We start from the raw sequence: 24,066 nt of genomic DNA, 5'->3' as shown, positions 1-24,066 counted from the left end.
CTCTGGTGTTGCTGTGGCTGTGGCGTAGACCAGCAGCTGCAGCTCCAATTCGACCCCTAGCCTGGGAATTTCCATGTGCGGCCCTAAAAAGACCTAAAAAAAAAAAAAAAATGGTCTAGACAATGGATGTCAGCCTTAGGAAAACATGGTAAGTTCCTGTCGTGGCTCAGTGGTTAACGAATCTGATTAGCATCCATGAAGAGGCAGGTTTAATCCCTGGCCTTGCTCAGTGGGTTAAGGAGCCAGAGTTGCCTGAGCTGTGGTGTAGGTCGAAGATGAGGCTGGGACCCTGTGCCGCTGTGGCTGTGCTGCAGGCTGGCAGCTACAGCTCCGATTGGACCCCTAGCCTGGGAACTTCCACGTGCCACAGCTGTGGCCCTAAAAAGCAAAAAAAAAAAAGAAAAAAAGAAAAGAAAAAGAAAGAAAACATGATGAGCCTTGAGAACATTATGTTGAGTGAAACAAGCTGGTCAGAGAGGCAATGAGGGGTGATTCCTCTTACATAAAGTCCCTAGAATAGGCTACTTCAGAGTCAGAGTGGAATGGAGGTTGCCAGGGTTGGCAGGAAGGGGACCAAGGAGTGACTCTTCGACAAACCTCTTCTCTCCTGAGAAGCTTCAGAGGCGCTGGTGCAGCAGCCAGGGGGCAGGTCCAGGAGCACTGAGAGTGTCCAGGGGACGTGGCCGTGGCATGAGCCAAGGGGAGCCTTGGGGTGATATCTGGAGGGAAAGTCAGCTACCACCCTGGAAGAGTGCTGGCAAGTCAGGGACAGAGGGCCCCGTGGGCAGCCTGGTCTCTCAAGCTGTGTTGACGCGATGGAGGACTGTCTGTGCCAGTGTCCCGGGCACTCTTCAGGAAAGCTGGGTAGGGTCTACCAACATGTGATTACTCCTAAAATAGACCCCAAACCCTTGATGATGAAGCAAAGAGGAAAAACGTGAATCATTAAATTTTTAAAAGATGAAATAGATGTATTCAATGAAGAGTGTTACAAAACTCTCACAGTTGTCCAAACAAAAACAATTAGGAGTTGGGAATTCTCTTGTGGTGCAGCAGGTTAAAGACCCAGTGGTCTCTCTGCAGTGGCTCAGGTTGCTGCTGTGGTATAGGTTCAATCCCTGGCCTGGGAACTTCCACATGCTGCAGATGAGGCAACCCTCCCACCCCGCCCCCCGCAAAAGTGTGAGCTGTTAGACCTTAAGGTGACACATGATACAGAGGCCTGGGTATCTCTGGACAAGAATGTCACCAACAGCCTTGACTTGGTTGGGAAAGTAGATGGTTTAGAGGCCAAAAGCCCCATTCAGGGAAGAATCTCTAGTTTCTACAATAGGGAAGGTTTGGGGGAGGCTCAGCATCCGATACAAGAGTAACACCATGACTTAAAAACTGCACTGAATTGCTGTACTTATTCAAAGTTAATTTAATACCATTATCCATATTGATATTTTTCCAAATAGCAAAAGAAATAGCATCACTTTTCTTTGGTTGCATTCACTTAACCTACACTGATAGAGTACTGAGGAGTAACTTAAAAAAAAAAAATCTTAAAAAAGCAAGGGACCAATGTTTTGAACCAATTTCAATTTTTTTTTCCTTCTTGTCTTTTTAGGACCGCACCTCTGGCATATGGAGGTTCCCAGGCTGTGGGTCTAATCAGAGCCGTAGCCACCATCCTACGCCACAGCCCCAGCTATGCCAGATCCAAGCCGCATCTGCAGCCCACACCACAGCTTACAGCAATGCCGGATCCCTAACCCACCGAGCAAGGCCAGAGATCAAACCTGCGGCTTCATGGTTCCTAGTCGGATTCGTTTCCACTGCACCGCGACACGACGGGAACTCAATTTAAATGTCAATTGCTGGTTATAAAAATTTGAGAGAAAACCCTTAAGAAAACATTCATTATGTGGAGCAAAGCTGGCCTAAGATAATGCACACAAACCAATATAGTCTATTTAATAAAAATATTTAATGCTGCCAAAAAGTATAAAAATACAGTAGGAATGGCAGTACAATACAAAGTAGTCTCTCTAATTTATTTCTTTTACATCTTTCTACATTTCACACACGCATTAAAAAAATTTAACAATGCATCAAATTAGAGGGTTCTGCAAAGTCTTCTGCTGGTGGTGCTCTTCGTTCCCTGGATGTAAGGTTTACTTTGTAAACAGACAAGTGTGAGGCAATCTACAGGCTTATCAAGCCTCACTTAATTTCCGGAGTGGGCTTCAGGTCTTGCTTTGCACATCAATGGTTCAAAATTTATAGCTGCAGAATATTCTCAAGTCATGAATATTTAGGTGTCTGTCAATCTTGGCCTAAAACATAAAATAAGAAGTCATCTATTCAATTCATAGTTACCAAACACACAGACGTACACAGATACACGCAAACATAAAAGGACTAACAATGAACCAAAAAGGCAACACATTCCAACACATCACACTCAAGCACACTGAGGGCTTTGCTGTGTCTCAGTAAAACTGCTTACGTGCCTGATTTTCAAACAGAATTGGTGGCCTCATTTTAAATCGGAGTAACTTTTGAAAGCACCGTAATTTTTCAAGATTTACTAACTATGAATTTTTTAGGTCATCCTGTATTACTCAAGAAATGACCTGCATGTGCCATACATAGACAGACAGGTTTAAAAAAAATGTACCCACAACAGTTTAGGAAGATTACATGGTATGTGCTAGACTTACCAATACTTTGGAATTCAATGCAAAAGCCTAATCCAATTGGACCTCCACTGTATCACACTGCTAAAAGTGTCATGAACGTAATGTCTGAACATAAAGCTGGCTTACACCGTTAAATCATGGACCGTGAGCAGATGCCTTCTGTCCTGAAGGATAATGCTAATGATTATAGCAATACATAACTGAAGTGACACGATTAAAGTTACTATCAGTATAAAAGAAAACACAGACATAAAGTAATTGATAGGTTTATTGTATTTTTAGGCCAAAAAGTAAAGATAAATGAGAGTTTAAACAAGCAACAGAGGAATGAAACGACTACATTAAGGGCAGTTGAGCTTTTAATGTTATTTCACAGAATTTGCAAACAGCTGAACTTCTGAGACGGTAACTGGTCTTCCCTTTAAGAACTTCCCTTACTAGGACAAACCCCCAGGTCTAAACGCTATAAATAAATAGGGGATTTAAACCACACCCCACACTTATCCAAACGTTGAGTCAAAACCCCCAAGTACTGCGACTGGGCTTCTTCCTGACCAGGCTCCTTGGTGTCTGATCTTCTGACACTGACAGAGAGACATCAAGACATCGAGGAAACATTGCTGCGAGATGCCTGTGGTCATAGAAATGACCACAGATGCTTCTGGCGGGGACCTAAGAACCCCAAGCCTAAGTGGCTGAGTGAGGAAAGGACTCTGACCACGGCAAACATGCATGTGTTTCGCACGCAGAGTCCGCTTGTTAAAATGCAGGGACCCGGTCCACTGGTCAGAGTGAAATGCTTGTGTTGTTTAGGCTCTGATGCCCCACTATTGCTCTGCTCCTGTGCTACTTGAAACTGTTTCACGAAAGCTTCTGGAGTGAAAACCTTTGATTTGCTTCACTTAAAAAACAGAATCAGCAAGGCCCTGCTGTAGAGCCCAGGGAGCTGCACTCAATGTTCTGTAATAACCTACAAGGGGAAAGCATGGATGTGCATCTATGTCCAACTGGTTCACTGTGCTGTAATCTGACACCAACACAATACGGCAAGGCGACTATACGCCAACACAAAATAAATTTTTTTTTTAAAGTAAGGAGAGGAAAAAAAAAGAGGGTTATTTTGGATTTTAACAGGAAAAATTATCTGTCTAATGCTTTTCTATTTAAATATCTGGTTGAACTATCACAAAACAACAGATTTGGTGAGATACAATGGGAAAGCATGAGTTACGGGGAATCCAGTCAGACAGGAGTTTAAACCGCAGCTTTGCAGGAATGAGCTGTACAATCTTGGGCAAGGTACTTATTTTCTGACTCCATTTTCTCATCTGAAACTAGGGTAACATGATGCAGAACTGCCAGGCACTGTCTCCCCCAGCAGCGTGACAAAGACACGGTCAATGACTGAACCAGCCTGCCAGTGGCCAGCTTCCCACCGGAGGTTACAAACACACCCAAGGAGCTCCTGCCATTAAAACATCACACTAGGGTTTTAGTGGGAGAACCAAACACTCAGTCTCTGGGATAAGCAAGGCACTGCCTTACAGACAAAATCAGCTTACTCGGTTTCCCTTTTTTTGTCTTTTGTCCTTTTAGGGCCGCTCCTGCAGCATATGGAGGTTCCCAGGCTAGGGGTCGAATCGGAGCTGTTGCTGCCGGCCTATGCCAGAGCCACAGCAACGCCAGATCCGAGCCTCGTCTGCGACCTACACCACAGCTCGCGGTAACGCTGGATCCTTAACCTACTGAGCGAGACCAGGGATCGAGCCCACAACTTCATGGTTCCTAGTCGGATTCGTTTCCACTGCACCACGACAGGAACTCCAGCTTCCCTCTCTTGAATTCGCCAAAACTCAAAATAACTTTAGGTTTGTTTGCTAGTCAGATTCATTTCCGCTGAGCCATGAGGGGAACTCCAGATGCTTTTCTTTAAAAAATGGCTTCCCAGAGTTCCTGTGTGGCTCAGCAGTAATGAACACAACTAGTATCCATGAGGATGTAGGTTCAATCCCTGGCCTTACTCATGGGGTTAAGGATCCAGTGTTGCTGTGGCTGTGGCGTAGGCTAGAAGCTGCAGCTCTGATTCGACCCCTAGGCTGGGAACTTCCATATGCCTTGAGTGCAGTCCTAAAAAAGACCACCACCAACAAAAAAGGCTTCTGTAAGGAAAAAGAAATTCACATGCAATTGTCTTTACAGCATCCCAAAACATACTACATGGTGGAAAACCAGACATTATTAAAGTAGACTCTCTAAGTAGTACCATCACTGAGTCCTGTCATTCCCATATTCCACCCTAATGAAGCAGGAAGAGTTCAGATGATGCAACTTTTCATTCTCCCAGTGGACCCACAGAGATGGCCAAAGAGTCCAAGGGCTTTTTCACTGTCAGGCTGTTACTGGTAAATACAAGCCCTCAACCCAAGTAAAGCCCCTGGTACGAGTCTGTCACTTGGGGTAGCACTCTGAGACGTAGCGAATAGCACACAACGTGAGCAAAGGCTCAGCAACAGCAGCTGAAAAAGTCCTCCCCACAGAAGCTTCGAGACCCAGCAGCAAAGGGAGACAACATTTCTCTGAACAGGCTGAGCTAAAGCCCTGGGCACAGCTGCTCAACGCTGCTCTTGCAGCATCTGAAGACAGCGGGTACCGAGGAAAATTCCTGCTGCCGAGGGGAAGATCGCCAAACCCACTATCCTCCTAGAAGTTTCATCTTTACAAACTACTCAAGAAAGTGGCTACCTTAAAACTCCCAAGTTAAAAGCTTAAATTCCCAATCTGGACAAACAACAAAAGGGCTGTCTTAGGGCCAGGCACGAGAGGGAAGCCACTAAGTGTGCAGAGGGCTCCCGGGCAGGGCAGGCGCCATGACACCACTTACACACTCGACAGAACAGGATATGGTGTGTGTAACCTGCCCACTACTGCAGGGAAATGCAACCAGGTCCAAACCAGCGGACTGGGGGAAAGGCGGAAGAAATAGGTCAAGCCCAGAATAAGTCATCCAGGCAACAACCAAGACCTGGATTTTAAGCCAAAAGGGCTTCATTTTATTTTTTATTATTTTTTATTTTTATTTTTTTGTCTTTTATTGCCATTTCTTGGGCCACTCCCGTGGCATATGGAGGTTCCCAGGCTGGGGGTCTAATCGGAGCTGTAGCCCCCGGCCTACACCAGAGCCACAGCAATGTGGGATCTGAGCCTCATCTGCAACCTACACCACAGCTCACGGCAGCGCCGGATCCTTAACCCACTGAGCAAGGCCAGGGATCGAACCCGCAACCTCATGGTTCCTAGTAGGATTCATTAACCACTGAGCCACGATGGGAACTCCAGGGCTTCATTTTATTATGTGAAAAAACACTAAATTCCTATTTTTCAAAAATTTATTTTTAAGGTGTTGTGCCCCTAGCATCGAAGTAATAAGTCAATGCCAAGCGAGGGTTTTCTGACGTAATAAAAGAGACAGATGGCAGTGAGATGGGTGCCCAGGGAGTTTGCTGGTGCCTTGGTGGGTTAAGGCATTGTCACTGTTGTGTCTCAGGTTCAATCCCTGGCCCAGGAACTCCTGCATGCTGTGGGCAAGAAAGGGGGGAGGGAGGGAAGAAGAGAAGGGAGGGAGGGAGGAAGGGAGAGAGGAAGGAAGGAAATGGGAGCCCAGGGCACATCATTCCTGCTGGGCCAAAGCTCCAGATGGGGAAGCAGCACAAGCCCAGCCTCAGCTGTCCACACCCTGCCAGCAGGCAGACCCTCACCCCTGCGCCACACCTGCCACTGACACACCCTCTTGGACCTGCTAGGACTCAAAGTTGGAGCTCACAGAAAGCGTGACTCCTGCACATAGGGAGCAATAGATGATACGTGTAGACATTAGGCATACAATACCCTGCATCAAACTGATCTCTATGAGGCTTGAGTCTGAAAGCAAACATCAAAGCAAACCAAATTTAAAATCTGTGCAGTGGAATTCCCGTGGTAGCTCAGTGGTAACAAACCTGACCAGAACCCATGAGGATGAGGGTTTGATCCCTGGCCTCTCTCAGTGGGTTAAGGACCCAGCGTTGACATGAGGTCATAGATGAAGCTCGGATCTGGTGCAGCTGTGGCTGTGGTGTAGGCCGGCAGCTGCAGCTCCAATTCGACCCCTAGTCTGAGAACTTCCATATGCCATAGGTGTGACCCTAAAAGCAAAAAAATAAAATAAAATAAATAAAATCTGTTCAGTAACGAGGCTGGCACCTTGGAAATGTATTCCTTACAACAGTATACAATAGCCAATAAAAGACTTCTAACATAGCTAGGTTCTGATCTCTGTCTTTTCATATAGAATCTAATCAGAAGTGTTTTTCTAAGAGGGAAACAACCTTTTTTGAGAATGATCTTTCTAGATGCACCATATACCTGACACTCTTCAATGACAGCAGCATGGACAAAGGTAGGAAAGCCAAGCCTCAGGCTGGTTATGGCTCAATAATGTCTGACCTGTCTCACACTCCTGCTGGGAGGCTCACTAGGGTAACCGTGGAAGGCGCAGGGCACCGAGCCTGGCAGGGCGAATGACCACTGCGTGGGAAGCACCACCCCTCCTATGGCAGTGAAAACCAAGAGGGAACCGTGACAAACTGCAGGACTGCTCTATCTCATGCACCAGTTTTTTTTAACCAGTACGTATTTTTAAAATTCAAATCATTAAATTCTAATTTATTTGAAACAAAGGGGACATGCACAAGTGTACGTAAAATTAACATACAAGTCACAACTCCTTCCTCTGGCACACCTGTTAGGCAGAGCTATTAAAAAAAAAATCAGGTTGTTTACCTCCTTTGTCTTTTTTGTTCATTTCTTGGTAGAAATACTAATACATAATGAAATGGACCAAAAATATAGAAGAGGAAAAGGACAGAGAAATGTATAAAACCCCTCTAAATATGAGAACTGGCTACTATTATTATTCAAAGTTCTCTATGTACTCTTATATTACTTTTTTTTTTTTTTAAATTCCCTTAAGACTTCAGGAAAGGAGGAGTTCCCTCGTGGCGCAGTGGTTAACGAATCCAACTAGGAACCATGAGGTTGCAGGTTCGATCCCTGGCCTTGCTCAGTGGGTTAAGGATCCGGCATTGCCATGAGCTGTGGTGTAGGTCGCAGACGTGGCTTGGATCCTGCGTTGCTGTGGCTCTGGCGTAGGCTGGCAGCTACAGCTCTGATTGGACCCCTAGCCTGGGAACCTCCATATGCCGAGGGAGAGGCCCAAGAAATAGCGGGGGGGGGAAGAGTTCAGGAAAGGAGCTCCCTTTGTGGCTCAGCGGTTAACGAACCCAACTAGGATCCACGTGGGTTCGATCCCTGGCTGTGCTCAGTGGGTTAAGGATCCGATGTTCGTGGGCTGTGGTGCAGGTCGCAGACGTGGCTCAGACCTGGCGCTGCTGTGGCTGTGGCGTAGGCTGTTGGCTGCAGCTCCAATTCAACCCCAGCCTGGGAACCTCCGTATACTGCAGACGTGGCCCTAAAAAGCAGAAGCAAAGAAAAAAAAAAAAAAGAGTTCAGGAAAAAGGCATTATTTTAATATTATGTTATACATGGGTAAACTAAATAAGAATTTATTTTTAGATATAAAAATCAGCAGGTGAATGGGATAAAACGCTTCGTTGATGAAAGTGGAAATGAGCACAGAAGCAGTGGTGCATCCCTGAGTCGAGGCTGCTGTCAGTTTGTTGGCAGGAACAGATGTGAACACACACAAACTAGGAATTTAATGCAAATATCCTTTCTTAAAAACAATAAGGCCTCTGGCTTTTTTTTATTAGCAAAATACCACCACTTCATCAGAGTCAAAGCGCACAAGTGATCTTCAGCATCTGCCCCAAGGGGCAAATACCACGGAGATCCAAAGACACGCTGGTTCCCAAGGGAGCAGACCCACGAGGGCTGCTGACTAGACCCCTCCCGACTGGAGGCTCAGCACACTCCCCAGGCATCCACTTGCAGGAGGAAAGCCCACTCGCCTTTGCAGAGGTTTATCAACAAGCGCCCCTGCACTGGTGGGATCTAACATACAGGTAACAGACACCTCCCAGAAGGACAGAAAGCAGGAAAAGCAAAGTGTCCCACAGAGCACGTTCCCTGTGCAGGGACAAGGGCATCCTACCAGTGTGCCTCCCATAAAGTCTTTACCCTTCACTGAAAGCAAGGCTCTCTGCAGCTGGAATTTAACAGGTCTACCTGTATTTGACTTGCCGAGTAATATACTATATTTCAGCAAAGATAAACCAAGAAAAAAAAGTGGGTTTTTTTTGTTTGTTTGTTTGTTTGTTTTTTAAGGGCCACACCTGAGGCATATGGAAGTTCCCAGGCTAGGGGTCGAATCAGAGCTGTATCTGCCAGCCTACACCACAGCTCACAGCAACACCAGATCCTTAACCTACAGAGCGGGGCCAGGGATCAAACCTGAGTCCCTATGGATACTACTCAGCTTTGTTACCACTGAGCCATAACAGGAACTCCAGAAAAAAAAATATATATATTTTTTTAACCAATAGTAACCTAAAATGTAAGGGTCCTGGTTCCTGAACATAGGTGTAATGCAGACAGACACACAAACGTCCCTTTCACCTCCTTCCATTTAAAGGCTGCAGGACACAATGGTTACTGGGCTGGGGCACAGGTGCACGGTACACAAATTATACTTAATACACAGCCCCTACGTGCTTCTATGCTTTGTGTGATTCAACACATTTGAGGAAGCTATTCAAATCAACTCCAAATGACTATTTATACCAATGGTTTTCAAACGGTTAACCGCCCCCTTAAAGTAATCAAACTTGAATTCAGGAATTCTCACGCATTGAGTAAAACAGACAAAGCAGAGGCAGTCTGGGGGGAAGGGAAGGCCGAGGGCTTGAGCAATTCCTTCCACCTCTTGGGAGTCTGCACCCTGAGAAATCCATAGTTTAAAAACTACTGAAATAATGTGATTTCATTATTTCAGCAATTAAATTTATAACAACTGTAACTGGGACACCATGCTGTATAGTAGAAAAAAAATTGTACTGGGGAAATAACAATAAAAAAATTTATAACAACTATTTAAAGTTTAAGTAAAACAAGTTAAACACTGGAAGGAATGTTAGGATCTGAACAAAGCTAGCGCTCAAATGAGCAGTTAAATTCGAACACAAAATGCTTAAAAAATACCCATTAAGAATTTAAAGGGACAGCGTAAGGTTTGTACATCATTATACTATTTATTGAAGTGGAAAGAACTTAAAAATTTTTTTACTTCAAAAGTTCAGTCTAGTAAACTGAAAACATGGATAAGAAAACGCTGCTCCTTATTTTTATTTCCTACATCATGATATAACCCCAATTATAAATTAGGGTAATTACATTGAAATTTTCATGAAAAATAAACAGTATTAATAATGGGGTTTACAAAACCAGTTTTTTTGTTGTGTTTTCTTTTTACAAAGTCTTGACCAACTGTTACCTGACTATGCCAGTAAGGAGAATTACCCTTCAAAGATATTTTTTTTAAAGAGAAAAATTTTGTTTGTTTTTCTTTTTAAAATTAGGAAACTGTAAAACATAAAAGAAATGCAAATATATAGTAAAAACTGCTTATTCAGAGTTCTAACTGCTCATATCAAACCTCTCTTTAGGAAAACTTATCCAGTACAATTGAATCAACACACAATTTATTTTTTTATGGTAACAGAATTTTCAAATTGAGCTTTTAAAAAAGTACATTTAACTACAAAAGTAAGATTAAATAGGTACTTATAAAATATATTTACCCTGAAATGGTTAAGAATATAAATGTTGATGCCCATGTCAATAGTACATTATACATAACACACGTTACTTAAAGGTCATTTTCTTTCCAGTAATAATGTAGATAAGAGCACAATATTTATTGCTTTTATCAAGTGCAGGTTAAAATCCAGACAGCCTCCAAAACCAAATCCTTGTGATAAAGGACATTAGGCTTAACGTACACAGATAGAGCTGAGAATGAGCCAGTTCTGCATAAGCATCCGAGTCTTTATCTGGGGCAGTGGGTCCAGGACCCACCACCTCTTGTGGGCATCCAGCCTCCGCACCGTCTGCACACAGACGGACCCCTGTGATTCACGCAACACCGTCAGCTAACAGTGCTGAAGCTTGTGGCAAAATTAATTATTCATAGGACATTTTGCTGAAAAAACAGTGTCCAGCCAACAAAAGCGCCAACCAGAATGACCGACACAAACCCCATCTTAGTGAGAATAGGTTGCCAATATAACCACCTTTTCCTCTTTCGCTCGGTCTCGTTGAGCCTCTGCTTCATCTGCTGCACCTTCTGAGCTGTGCCGGCTCTCCTGTCCTCTCGAATGCGCTTCCGCAGGGCACTGTGGACCAAGCAGGACAGGTGAGCGGGAGGCTGGTTCAAACGCATCCACTCAGCCTTCTCTACCCAAACACCTAGACGCAAGTGCCCAGAGGGGCAGCTGGAGGCCAGTGGCAGTTACGTTAATAAACTCAACTTTTTATTAACACTTTATGTGAATAAACACTTGGAGCAGGACATGAAAAGAAGTGCAGTGCCAGCTTCCTTTGTTTCTTTGCTAACCAGCCAGCAGGGGTGGGAAGACAGGGTCTCCCAGGATGTGAGCCCCTTTAGAGTTTATATTTGATTTTTCACCAAGGCCCTTAGACCTAATGTTTCCATGAATATTCCATTGCACCTACTGCTGTTTGTCCACACACTTTTCTTTTTTCTTTTCCTTTTTTTTTGTATTTTTGCCATTTCTTGGGCCACTCCCGAGGCATATGGAGGTTCCCAGGCTAGGGGTCGAATCGGAGCTGTAGCCGCCAGCCTACAACAGAGCCAGAGCAACACGGGATCCAAGCCGTGTCTGCAACCTACACCACAGCTCACGGCAACGCCGGATCGTTAACCCACTGAGCAAGGCCAGGGATCGAACCCGCAACCTCAAGGTTCCTAGTTGGATTTGTTAACCACTGAGCCACGATGGGAACTCCTGTCCACACACTTTTCCAGCTCCCATTTTCCTTCCCAATACAGAGTTCTATTCCAACAGAAGCTCTTGACTCCCAAGACCACAGTCCTGGGACAATGCCAAGGGCAACACGTAAATCACTGTTCCTTCCCTTACCAAAAAACCCTCACAAATCCCATCTCTTTTCACTCACTGCTTATATTTCAGCAAAAGCCTAACTAGTTTCCCTTCCTGCCACAGTAGCTATTCTAAAGCATAGCTCTGATGGTACAGTATGATTAAAAATCTTGAATGTCTTTTCAGTGTCTACTACATTCAGAGTCAATTTTTTTCCTGGCCAAAATGTTTCCTTTTTCTTTTTTTTCTATTTCTTTTTACAGCCGCACCCCGAGGTACATGAAAGTTCCCAGGCTAAGGGTCAAGTCGGAGCTACAGCTGTCAGTCTACACCACAGCCAGAGCAACGTGTGATCCCAGCCACATCTGCCACCTACACCAAGGCTCACGGCAACACTGGATCCCTAACCCACTCAGCGAGGCCAGGGATTGAACTCATGTCCTCATAGTGGACATAGCAGTAGTGGGTTCATTACTGCTGAGTCACAACAGGAACTTATGTCAATTTCTTGAAAGACTTTTTTCTTCTTCCAATGATGGAATAAAACTGAAACATTCATTTAAGTATTTCATAATTTTATAAAGGCATATTATCAATCACATTTTAAGAATATGAACACTACGTAACTGCACAAACAGCAAGCATTCACACCATTTATTTTCTGTACCACACTATACATATTAGCACCTAATTGTATTAACTTTTACATCCAATTAGTATTGCATTAAATCATTTTCCAATGAGTTTCTGTCTGTAATTATTGGCATCTTAGGACTGGAAGCTCTTTGAGATGAATGATGTCATCATATATTACTTAGATGCCCTTAAGCATTAGTGTAAATTAATCCAGTACACAAGGGATTTATATCTGCTTATATCCAGGGAATCTAGTAAGAGTCTCATATTTTAGACACTTTACTGGAGCACCTTACCTCTCGCTGTTGTCCTCCACAGCATCCTGCATTTTAGAGGACAGCCCTGTGCACCTGTCCCCTGTCAGTTTTTCTTCTTCTAGGCCTATCCTGTTCCCATTGTATTTTTCAGTCATTATTTTGGTTGGTGAATGATCAAAAACAGGACAGACATCTTCCTTAGAAAGTTCTTTCCATCGTTTCTATATAGGAAAAAAGAAATGAGAAATAAAGGCAAACACTAAAATTTTGGCTTTCTTTAAGAAAAATTTATGAACTGAAATTCCTATTTAACTTAAAAAAATCCTATGATGTTACACATGAATGGAAAAGGCATTTTGTCATCCTTTTTCTATCTTTGTCTCTTTTAAGTTGAAGACTTAATAAAGCATTGAATATTGCAGCACACCAGTATTGAGTTGAATATAATCTTAATAAAGCTTAGTGGACTTTAACCTGAGAGAGTCTATACAAGAACTCATTATAACACCGGTCATAGTGAGATTTTTAGCCAAAGCCTGACTCTGCCGGCCTCCTAAGCCCAAAGGCAGTGGTCACTTCAGAAGCAGTGGCCAAGGTGGCACCTGAGTATGACCACTGTCTCCCTGCCGTTGCCACTGTGTAGTTTCCTGGAGAACCAATGGTGAGCTCGCATGTAGGTCCGTGCACACCTCAATCTGCCCCCACCAGCTATAGCAGCAGCCTGGGCAGCGAGGCCAGCACCAGGTGAAGGGACAGCTCAGCATGCCCAGACTTCAGAGCAAGCAGGATCCAGACCCAGATGAGGCTCTATTTCCTTCTATAGACATAGGAGGAATGTTACTCACCTCGGGACCTGCTGCGATTTATGCCTAGCAGCATGGGTAACAAATGCTAGCTTCCTTGGGCCTCACTGCCCCCATCCTAGGGACAAGCGGGGGCGGTGGTGTGCAGAATAAACTGGGCCCTGGAAGATTCAGGCAGTGACAAAGCGCGGGCTGGAGAGGGCAGAGGCAAGTGTAGCCTCTGCACAGGGACCCTGCGCCCTCGGTGTCCTGCAGGGGTAGAGCACTTCCGCCCTCTCCCCACCACAGAGAGAGGAGCCAAGGTGGCGGTCTGAGTGCCTATGCTGGCACAAAATGGCTACTTAGCACAGACGGGGTGGCCCTCTTAAAAGATGCCATCCTGAAAGCGTAGAGTCTTAGATCTAATGAATAAAGTCTCTAACTTACTGTCTGAGGATTAGTGATTCTAAACACAGACAAACCCCTCAAAACTTATACTGTTCTGGAACTTACACAATACTCATGCCCTCAAGGTGCTCTGCTACACCTGTATATTTGAACAATGCCTGTATATTTAGATTTTGTAAATTGCAGCAAATGCATTGACACACCAATAAACTAGTTTTTAACTTCTCTCATTATACAACAGAGGAATTAAAGATGGCATTTTACCACATTCTACCTTTTCGCAATATAGCTCTTCTATTGCGTAATTAATGCATCTCTTTGTTTTACAGTAGCTGACTCACAAAAGACTCAGAGAATGTAAACCTCTGTAACCTGTCACATTTGGAGGACAGTGACGAGAACAATTTGGCTAGAAGGAGAGCACGGAGGAGAGCCTGGCCTGAGAGGAGGCCGGGAGGGAAGCTGACCTGGGAATGACCTCTGCCCCTGACCTGGGGACCTGGGGGCCCAGCGCTCCTGAGCAGGGGCCGAGTCCAGGAAGAGTGTTCTGCCAACAGTAGAGAAAGAACTAAACACATGAGAGAAGGACTCATCACTGAGGGGACCATGTCAACTCTCTTCCTTCCCATGACAAAGCTGTTTCACTCAGTCCGAACAGCATTTGTTATATTGGAAAAAGCGCTAGTGGGGAAATGGTTCCTCTCTGAGCATATCCCATGCCCACCTGTACTGGTTCTAGGTCCTCAGGAGACCCCCCTGGGGGAGGCGCTGCCACTGTTACTCCTATCCCCCGCATTACAGATGTGATGGACTAATGCGCAGCAGAGCCAGAATTTTGCACCCAGACAGTCTGGGCCTGCTGTGCTGGAGCCCCTCAACAATACCTGTACCTCTGAAGCCATCATCAATTTCAGACACCAGATAGTTCAGGAAAGTACCAAATAAAAATGATACTGTCTCCAGAACTATGCTGGTCAATTCTTCACAAAGGTCTAGTTACAGCAACCTGGGCTCATATTTGGACAAGGCTCAACAATGTCAATAAACAAGTTGATGCCAAAAACCAAGTCTTACTGGACCACTTCCCAGATAGGTACAAATCCGGAATCTGTCAATAAGACTCAGCAGGGGGCTGCAGCGTGAGGGGGGGAGAAAAAGAGACTGAAGGCTAGTAAATTAAAAAAGAAAAGGACAATGCTGTTTTGCCATGTTTTGGGGCAGCAAACTTTGCTTTCCCATGACACAGGCAAAGAGGCGCCATTCACCTAGTGAAGTAGGAGTCAACACTGCACTCAGCCCCAAACTGAGCGGCTCCCTGTGCCCAGACTCACACCCACGTGGAGCCACTCCCACAGGCCAAGTGCAGCTGGGAACACCACCCCAGCTGCTTCTCATGGAGAAAAGCCCCTTGAAAGAGCTGGGGGTGATGTAACTAAACCTGAAATGCACTGTAATTTGCTGAAAGTATATAATTTCCTTATTACTTGATTAGTGGTGTCAACCTGGCAGCAGGAGGTCTGACACCATCAACTTTGATTTGGCAAATTACGCCCCCTGGGAGGTTTCCTGCAATCACCGATCTTAGGGGTCTACTCATGAGGATGTGGCAACGCCAGCACCTGTACTGCGTGCTTATGGCCACCTCGTGCCAGAAGGATGGAAAGTAAATGGTGTCATTATTAGAGACAACCAGCAATCATGTCTAGTCACCCAGGTAGCGCCAGGCCATGCGGACTGGTGCAGTGAATCACGATAGGTGACTATAATCACACACGTACTTACTGGTTTCAGGCACAATCACTTCAGATGTGAATATTAACAGCTCTCCTTTGTCCTTGCAGGTTTTAAATGATTGTATATCCACCTACGTCAGAAATCTTTGCGGGAAAACTAACGTGAAATGGTATCAAGAATGAAAACACCACGCCCTTCACATAAATCTACATTAAAGCTCAGGTGAGGACAGATGCTCCCTTCAGTAAAAAGAACTGGGGACATTGCTTTCAGGGTCAGAGGCACAGAGACGGCACCCTGGGGTGTGCTGAGGCAGGGAGTGCCCCGCCCACCCCATCAATTCACACTGGAAAATCTTCCTTCTTTCTTCTTACAAATACTGAGTTTTCCCAAAAATTAGAGGCAAAGAGGAGGCAGATGGAGAGAAAGAAAAGTCTTTTCATAAATTGAGCATCACATCCTTATACATCAAATGAGATATTTCTGGGGGCACAGGACAGTTAATTCATGCAGTTTGGGGATTCTAGACAAAGTAACTTCTGATCTTTGTAACAGTAAATTTATTTTTTTTTTTTCAGTTTTATTATGCAGTCAATACATAGAATGGAGACTGCTGAGGAAACTAAAGAGCAGGGGGAAGGACACCCTTCACTTCTTGCTGGCCTTCACTGCCGCCTTGGTGATATCTTTTATTTTGTCTTTTTAGGGCTGCACCCATGGCATATGGAGGTTCCCAGGCTAGGGGTCCAAACGGAACTGTAGCTGCCAGCCTACACCACAGCCACAGCAACTCAGGATCCGAGCCGCATCTGCAACCTACACCACAGCTCACGGCAACGCCGGGGATTGAACCCGCAACCTCATGGTTCCTAGTCGGATTCATTAACCACAGAGCCACAACGGGAACTCCAATAAAAATATCTTTATGAAAACAAAGCCACCAATCAATTTTGCGTCTGATACAAGTACTCAAGTTGTTTGCTTGTTGTTATAAAAGATGAAATATCTACTACATAAACTAAGTATTTCTGTATAAGTCCAGGTCGAATTTTTAATGGGGCAAAAGTACCTAAATTTTCTGATCATATTGATGATTAAATACTTAAACACTCCTTACACGAAAACTTTGCTTTCTTCTGGGTAATAGGCAGGATGTAACATGAGGCTGAGTTACATGGGTGTGACTGCACATTTTAGAATCTCAAGATGACCAGCTGGGAGTCCCCACTGTGGCTTGGGGGGTAGCGAACCCAACTAGTATCCATGAGGACACGGGTTTGATCCCCTGAGGATCTGGGGTTGCAGTGAGCTGTGGTGTAGGTCCCAGATATGGCTTGGATCTGGCATTGCCAGCTGGATTTACCACGGTCAAGTAAAGATGCTTTTCAGAAGGAAGGGAGAAGACAGGTGCTCAAATGGAGTATAGTTACTTGATACACAGGTACTATTTTCTCCCAAACAAGTTTACCTGTATATTTGAATCTCCTTTTATAAATTTTGCTCCTTCTATTATAGTCATATATGAAAATCTGAGTTGATCTGGTGTCTGAATCAGCCCCATTCGGTACTGTCTCATATTTAGTAACAGTTGTTTAATGTTAATATCATCTCCTTTTTCCATCTGCAAGAAAAGAAAAATTATTCAGGCCTTTCACTAAGAGCCCGGGCAAAAGAAACAACAAGGGAAAACTGCTCGGCATTCTGCGGGGCGCTGCCAGAGGAGGGGAAAGTGGGCACAGGGCGCCCAGGCCTCCTGGTCCAGCAGCAGAGGCAGCAACTCTGGTCCCTGGGGATCCATGCTGACACAGTAACCTCACTCGCTCTGGCTACTGGCTGGTCAAAGGAACGATTTATGACCAGTTCTGGTTTAACGTAAGGATAAATACATCAAGATTCAGGCTCTTTTTCTTACAAAGATCTTGGGAGGAGCAGCTTGGTTTTAGCTCAGTACCTTCAGCCTTCACGTCTGTGTGCAGCAGCCTCCTGAGGGTAGTGGAGCTGAAAGTTGGGCAGAGCCAGACTCACAATGACACCAGGGGGCCGAGGCACCAGCCTCTAACCACCACACCCCCACCCCAACCAGCAAAGAGAGAAGCTGAAGTTGCGTCTGCAGGGAAGAGGCAAATACCTACGTCAGTGTTAACATTTTCCATGAACAGGACAGACACCAGCGTTCTCAAACGTGTCAAAGTTCACTTCAGGAGTGCCTGTCGTGGCTCAGAGGTTAATGAATCTGACCAGGAACCATGAGGTTGTGGGTTCTGCCCTGGCCTTGCTCAGTGGGTTGAGGATCTGGTGTTACTGTGAGCTGTGGTGTAGGTCACAGACATGGCTTGGATCCTGAGTTGCTGTGGCTGTGGCTGTGGTGTAGGCTGGCGGCTACGGCTCTGATTAGACCCATAGCCTGGGAACCTCCATATGCCACGGGTGTGGCCCTAGAAAAGACAAAAAAAAAAAAAGTTCACTTCAAGATAACAATCCACTTGTGACTGAAGTAGATACAACATCAGGCAGAGAGCCAGGTGATACAGGACACGTGCTGACACCTGCCCAGGTGAGGAGTGGCATGGGCCTGAATGCGGGCTTCCGGCAACACAGGAACCTCGGGTGATACTAACACGACATGTGCCGAGAGCTTAGGCAGGACGTGTCCTAAGTGTACTGACTCATTTAATCCTCGACAGCCCTGCAAGGAAAATACCACCACCATCCTCAGTTCTAAGTAAGGAAACTAGGGCATGAGAGGAATTCAATGTTATCTACCAGCTGATGTTTGCCAAATAAGGGGGGCAGGGGAGGACATCTTAGTTACATAACATAAAGCCACCAGGAAAAGTCTTGGAGAGCGCTAGAAGCACTGCAGACACAACCCCATCAGCCACAAGCAAGACAGATGAGAAAGGACATGAATGAGATTTTCGGCCTCTTCTCAAAGGTAGAAGTTTGAAAAACAGAGTTCTGGCATCCTGACGCTGTCAGGACGCTGCCAGCTGCCAGCGGAAACGGTAAAAGGCACGAATGACGGAGGTGGGTGCCCAGAACACTTACCAGGACGAGACAGGTGTCCACCAGAGAAAAGGTGCCTGACCGCCCGATGCCGGCACTACAGTGGATCACCGCAGGCCCATGCTCAGGATCCAGGGAGCCAGACTCTCGCACTTTAAATAAGAAATTGAGAAATGAAGCTGGTGATTCGGGGACTCCGAAATCTGGCCAGGTAGTATAATGAAAGTGAGATATTGTTCTGGTTTCACCACTCTAAAAAGTGAAAATCAAGGGGAAATGTTAGTTCTACGTTTTTCTTTCTTTTTTTCTTTTTTTGGATGACCTAGTGCCTTTATTTTTTTAATGATTTCTTTTGTAGTTTTCTGTCAATTTTCTACTGTAGAGCAAGGTGACCCAGTCACACATACATATATACATTCTTTTTCTCACATTATCATGCTCCATCATAAGTGACTAGACATAGTTCCTGATGCTATACAGCAGGATCCCATTGCTTATCCATTCCAAAGGCAATAGTTTGCATCTATCGACCCCAAATTCCCAGTCCATTCCAATCCCTCCCCTCCCTCCAAGGGGAGCCTCTTGGCAACCATGAGTCTGTTCTCCAAGTCCATAATTTTCCTTTCTGTGGAAAGCTTTGTTTGTGCCATATATTAGATTCTAGATATAAGTGATATCATATGGTATTTGTCTTTCTCTTTCTGACTTACTTCACTTAGTATGAGAGTTTCTAGTTCCATCCATGTTGCTGCACTAAGGATTTTCTTTTAAAAACCTAGTGCGGAAAGATGTGTTTTGCGTAATGCTTTGAAACCTTAAGGATATTCTGTACCATGATTTTTCTTTTTCTTTTTGCTTTTTACGGCCACACCCACGGCATATGGAGGTTCCCAGGGACTGAATCAGAGCTACAGCTGCCAGCCACAGCCACACCAGATCCGAGCCACGTACGTCTGTGACCTACACACCACAGCTCATGGCAACGCTGGATCCTTAACCCACTGCGGGAGGCCAGAGATCGAACTCACAACCTCATGATTCCAAATTGGATTCAATTCTGCTGCGCCACAATGGGAACTCCTGTAACACATTATTTTGATGGCATTTTCTAAGCTTTTTAGGTATTAATTCATACAACAATCCCATTAAAATTCACTTTCCAGATGAGAAAACTGAAGCGAAGGGCTAAGTAATTTACCGAAGGTCATACATGGGGCAATGGCAGAACCAGGACTGGTGCCATAGCCTGTGCAGCTCTGGATTCCTCCATGAACCTGTCTGTACATGGTGCAGTATTTTATTTCATACATCATGATGAGTGGATGGATTCTCTTTCTATTTTTGAAATTTTCTGCCAGTATAATTTTGCATTCTTTACTCGTTTCTTTTTAAAGAACTCCAGCGTTTTTAAAGGTGTAATTGTCCCCTTCATACCAGTTATCTTTTAGATTCTGTTACACAGGCACAGAGGAACAACTCACGAATTAAAGAAACAATCTTTCCATTTTTTTGTTGAAACTGCTGTAATTGCTGTTTTTCCCCCTGGTAATAATTGTGGTAATAATTTCCCATCCGAGAACTGCTTGCATGCCCTGCCAATGTGCTGAAATGGTTTACCAAGACGCTAAATGCTTCCTGTCTCTTAAAGCCTGCCTGGCACTCGCCACCACTTCCTGGATATTCCCAATGACCTTTATTTCTGACTAACTCATTATGAAAATGCTCCTTAGCTTTTGCCAACTGCCTTCTGCCCCCAGGAACACTTCTCTGCCTCACACTCTTCACTTCTGTAAACAGTAGTAACTAACACGCCTTTGCACAATTTTCCAACTTTTATTACAGGACTGCTTTGGGAGAAGGGGCCACAGAAGCAACATAAAAAATCCCTGATTTTCCAATGGTGACCAGCTGCAGATTATTACTGTACCAGCCACCTTTCAATACAAATGTAAAAATTAAAGTTAGTTTTCAGGGTTTTTTTTCCTGTGTGTGTGTGTATTTTTTGCCTTTTCTAGGGCCGCTTCCCGCGGCATATGGAGATTCCCAGGATAGGGGTTGAATCGGAGCTGTAGCCACCGGCCTACGCCAGAGCCACAGCAACACAGGATCCAAGCTGCATCTGCAATCTACACCACAGCTCACGGCAACGCCAGATCCTTAACCCTCTGAGCAAGGCCAGGGATTGAACCCGCAAACCTCATGGTTCCTAGTTGGATTTGTTAACCACTGCACCACGACAGGAACTCCAGTTTTCAGTTTTTAAAAATAAAATTTCCTGGATTTCCCATTGTGACTCAGCAGTTAATGAACCCAACGAACATCTATGAGGACGCAGGTTCAATCCCCGGCCTCGCTCAGTGGGTTAAGGATCTGGCATTGCTGTGGCTGGGGTGTCGGCCACCGGCTATAGCTTTGACTGGACCCCTAGCCTGGGAACCTCCAAATCCCGCGGGTGAGACCCTAGAAAGACAAAAAAATTAATTAATTAATTAAATTTCCCCCTTTTCAGTAGAAATTAAGACTCCTAAGTCCAAGACTCGTTATATGAAGTACAACACTGATAAAATACAGTGCAGGAGTTTAAAATTTCTAAAAAATTATACACTCCTAGTTGACCAATTTTTCTTAATATCTAGCTTTCATAATTCCACATACACTGTGATCCCCAGGTTCTCACTATACTGCAAGTACTAGAAGATTTCCCTATTACTAATTAAAATGCTCATTATGACTACTATTATTTTATTTATTTATTTTTTGGCCGCCCTGCAGCATATGGAAGTTCCCAAGCCAGGGATCAAATCGAGCCACAGCTGCTGCAACGCCTGATCCTTAACCCACTGCACTGGACCAGGGATTGAACCCGCGCCCTCTAAAGACGAGGCAGATCACACTGTGCCAGAGCAGGAACTCCTCATCATGATTATTAAAGTTCAAAACACCTCCTTTTAAATTCCAAATGAAGTATGCTAAGTCAAAGCTGCCAGATTCTAAGTACACATATGACTCTGTTGATAGGACAGTCAGGAAAAAGCTCAATTATATGAATAGAAACCAGCTCAGTGGTAGCCAGGAGCTGGAAGGGGAGGTCAGACAGACTGTGCACAGGCAGCACAGAAAAACTGGGGGGCGGGGGGAGAGTTGTTCTTTATCTTGATTGGGGTGGTGGTGACACAACCGAATGCACTGTCAAAACTCAGAACTGTACACCAAAAATACGATCTTACTGTACAAGATGAAAGGAATTAAGTTTACTGTATTAAAAGGTGTTTTAAAACACTCCAAATTAAGAAGGCTAAACTGTAGCTTCCTTTTAGAAAAACCACAAATGGCAGCCATCCAGCACCCATACAGGCAGACTGTTAACTCAATGTCACCTTCGCCTTCAATGGGGCCTAAGACCCCAGGTGGTGTTCGAACCCTTCCTCTGACAACCGCCTGTTGCAGCCGCCAGCCACCAGACAGTGCTGACCACTCCAGGGGCCGACCCGGTAGGCCTGCTAGAGGTCCCCACAAGCTGAGCTCCCCAGGGCGTGGCCAGTGCTAGCATCAGTGTGTGTTCAACTGCTGCATCGCCTCCTGCCCAAAGATGTGGTCACCCCACAGTCCTGAGTGACTGCTTGCTTTCTCTTTGCTTGTGTGATTTTGGCTCAAGACTAATGGCCTCTTTCTTTCCTTCAAATTCAGGTCACACCGTCTGGGATCCTCAAAGCGAGTTCCCAGAAATGCTCACCAACGTTCATATAATACAGTCTTCCTCACTAAGAGACCTTTGAAAATCAGTCTTCCCCTACAAGATCAGAATAAAGAATTTCCTAGAGATTAATTTTTTATTAATTCACTCCTACTGAAACAAGATTTAAAAAACATAGCTCACAGAATCACATAATTCCCAAAGGACCATGTGAAGTAATAAGATCCGTATGTTTATGACTAGGGTAGAAAAAAGTTTATATCCGTGACTGGATACCTTTTCCTTCTTTTCTAGGCAGAAAGAAAGGAAGAAAGAAAGACAGAAAGATAGAAAGAAAGACAGAAAGACAGGCGAGGGGAAGGGGCTCCAGAGGATAGAAAGAAAATTCGTCTTTATTCGGAATAGGCTCTACATTGAGATGTTACAGTTCCTGACGAACTCCAAGTTTCCAACCTATGGGGGACGCCCCTCCTGGGACGCCCACCCCGGCCCACACCCACATCACCCAAGTGTCCTCCATGCAACTGGCACCACGCATGCCACACTCTGCACACAGCGGCAGCTCACTGTTCCTTTTAGGCAAAAGCTCCTTTACAGGTTTGGGAAGAAACCTAAATTTGAAGACTGCGATAAGATGCCAGTAGGATGTCTGTCTGTGAGGCCAGAGGCCATCTGAGCCGAGCAGGCGGGAGCCAGTGGGGAGCTGAGAGGCTTGTGGCAGCTGGGTGCCGCCTTGGCCCGCCGGCTTCCATCAAACTCTTCTCATTAGCAATGCAAGTAAAATGACCAACTCTCTGGTCATCAGGAAGATCCTAGACAGCCAACTATTTTCACACCTTAAGTCCGAATGAAGGTAGCAAGACTTTCATAAGCCCCGTTTCCTTGTCTGTCAAGAGGTTTAAGAAGTGATTACCTTCCAAGGCTAATGAGAGGAACAGGCAACACCTAGGGAGGATCCCGATCCTGCCGCACGTGGAGAATCCCAGAGATACCCCCATGATCGCCTCCACTGCAACCCCTGGACACAGCCGCACCTCTCTTCACCTGCCTTTCTCTGCTCCTGGAGAGGGGCAAGGAGTGTCGACCTGCCCCCCAAACACAGTACGACTGTAGAATCTGCACCACACTGCCACCGCCTTAGCTCAGGGCCCTGTGAGTTCTGCAGGGTCATTGAACTGCCCAAATTAGATATGTGGTCAGTCACTCACTCTGGAAGATGACCAGAACTCACCAGGCCAGGAGGAGAGGGGAGCCACAGAGTAGCTGGGACCTAAGCAGAGGGAAAGGTGATGGCAGAGGCATAGTCCAGGGACAAGCTACTGGACAGGCCAGGACAAAGCCTGGGTGTCACAGGAGGTAAAGGTGGACAAGAGGCAAGGGCCAGGCCGAGGACATCTGCATCAGCCACAGAGGGGTTCCTGGAGTGTGGGGGAAGCACCGAGCCTGTTTTAGAACAAGCACTCAGGTGTGTGTGGGTCACAGGGCACTCAGCACAACAGCAGAGGTAAGGGCCCTGCCCATGGGGAGCTGAAAACTCCATTATGGTGTCCCAAGTACAGACATACTCAAGTGCTGAGCAAGCTGGCAAAATGGTAAAATTTAAATTGTGGGGAGAAGTGTAAGAAGACTTGAGCTATTAGGAACGAGTGCATCACAGACACATTAAGAATATCGGAAGCAGGAGTTCCCGTCGTGGTGCAATGGTTGACGAATCCAGCTAGGAACCATGAGGTTTCGGGTTTGGTC

General features: G+C 45.3%; 1 protein-coding gene across 3 annotated transcripts in view; it reads right to left on the bottom strand.

Moving 5' to 3' along the window:
• Nucleotides 1–1,953: 1,953 nt before the first annotated feature.
• Nucleotides 1,954–24,066, bottom strand: part of PTPN2 (protein tyrosine phosphatase non-receptor type 2) — a 77,200-nt gene continuing 55,087 nt past the window's right edge. For 2 of the 3 annotated variants that reach the window (XM_047793612.1, XM_047793614.1), the window contains 4 exons: nt 18,669–18,878; nt 17,089–17,241; nt 12,736–12,917; nt 10,010–11,074 (listed from right to left, as the gene is read on the bottom strand). In XM_047793612.1, the coding sequence (XP_047649568.1) occupies nt 10,867–11,074; nt 12,736–12,917; nt 17,089–17,241; nt 18,669–18,878 (753 nt within the window). In that variant the 3' untranslated portion in view covers nt 10,010–10,866. Of the gene's footprint in view, nt 2,322–10,009; nt 11,075–12,735; nt 12,918–17,088; nt 17,242–18,668; nt 18,879–24,066 lie in introns of those variants that run through there. The other variant, XM_047793613.1, reaches the window with a different exon arrangement.

Source organism: Phacochoerus africanus, chromosome 8 (assembly GCF_016906955.1).
Source record: "Phacochoerus africanus isolate WHEZ1 chromosome 8, ROS_Pafr_v1, whole genome shotgun sequence".
NCBI lineage: Eukaryota > Metazoa > Chordata > Mammalia > Artiodactyla > Suidae > Phacochoerus > Phacochoerus africanus.
Note: the sequence above shows the minus strand (reverse complement) of the source record. Positions and strands in the feature narration are given on the sequence as shown.